At 47.6% G+C, this 803-nt stretch overlaps 1 protein-coding gene across 1 annotated transcript; it reads right to left on the reverse strand.

The window, feature by feature from the left end:
- Positions 1–55: 55 nt before the first annotated feature.
- On the reverse strand, positions 56–787 carry LOC103399383 (E3 ubiquitin-protein ligase RNF123-like). The gene is made up of 3 exons (XM_008338080.3): positions 629–787; positions 415–471; positions 56–325 (listed from the first exon to the last, which is right to left on the reverse strand). Exons 1-3 carry the CDS (start codon positions 734–736, stop codon positions 77–79), a joined length of 414 nt encoding a protein of 137 aa, XP_008336302.2. The 5' UTR covers positions 737–787; the 3' UTR covers positions 56–76.
- Between the last annotated feature and the right edge of the window lie 16 nt (positions 788–803).

An 803-nucleotide genomic window follows, 5' to 3' on the forward strand; every position in this document is an offset into this window, starting at 1 on the left:
CTTATATTCAGGTGCGCTCAAAAGTCTGGAAATGATGGTGAATGACTTGTCCACTTCAACTCTATTGTCAGATTAGTCACGGTGAAAAGAAATCAGATGTAATAATCCGGGGCCGTGTGGTTTGGGATATGTGCTCTACAGTGTAGCTGAACAGAGACAGAGAGGTGTGTGGGGGCGGAGCCTGATTATTCACCTGGGCCAATCGTCTGAGAAGCAGCTCAGCAGAGGGGCGGGACCAGTCCAGAAAAATCTCAGGAACCAAGGTAACAGTCATTTCCAGCACTCGCAGCAGACTCACAGAGAGGTCGAAACAGGTGGCACACACCTGAAACCAAGTGTCTGATGTTATCAGACAGATTGTGACTTTTCCATTCTCACTTTTCTCTTTTGTCAGTATTTTAAAGGAAACGGTACCTTCAGCTGACGAGCATCCACAAAGTTCCTTTCTGGACGTTCTGCTGCCTGTTGGATCTGGAGGACAGAGAAGGAAAGAGGGATTGAGGACAAGAGAAGTGAGGAGAGAGGCTAAGAAGAGGGAGCCATGAGGAGTATTAAGAGGACGGTAGATGTGAACGCGTCCTCCACAGGTTTTTCAAACTACTGTATGTTAGCATGTGTGTATGTATACCTCCTGGATCATGCCTATGAACTCAGAAAAGGCCCAGTTTAGCTGGTTGAGGACACTGTTAAGAAACGAAGCAGCCATTTCTTTGTCCGTGTTCAGCAGCTCCGCCATGTGTCTCTGCAGCAGCAATGAGGGACACGGCTCTGGACCAATCACAGTAGAGCAGTAGATATGTCAA

This window comes from Cynoglossus semilaevis, unplaced genomic scaffold (genome assembly GCF_000523025.1).
Source record: "Cynoglossus semilaevis isolate Cse_v1.0 unplaced genomic scaffold, Cse_v1.0 C19042326, whole genome shotgun sequence".
In the NCBI taxonomy this organism is placed as follows: domain Eukaryota; kingdom Metazoa; phylum Chordata; class Actinopteri; order Pleuronectiformes; family Cynoglossidae; genus Cynoglossus; species Cynoglossus semilaevis.

Excerpts from the sequence above, each read along its gene's own strand:
- LOC103399383 (XM_008338080.3), bottom strand. The coding sequence starts at position 736 with ATGGCGGAGCTGCTGAACACGGACAAAGAAATGGCTGCTTCGTTTCTT. Across the intron at positions 472-628 it reads TCATAGGCATGATCCAGGAG|ATCCAACAGGCAGCAGAACG; the intron begins GTATACATACAC and ends TCTGTCCTCCAG. Across the intron at positions 326-414 it reads TGGATGCTCGTCAGCTGAAG|GTGTGTGCCACCTGTTTCGA; the intron begins GTACCGTTTCCT and ends ACTTGGTTTCAG.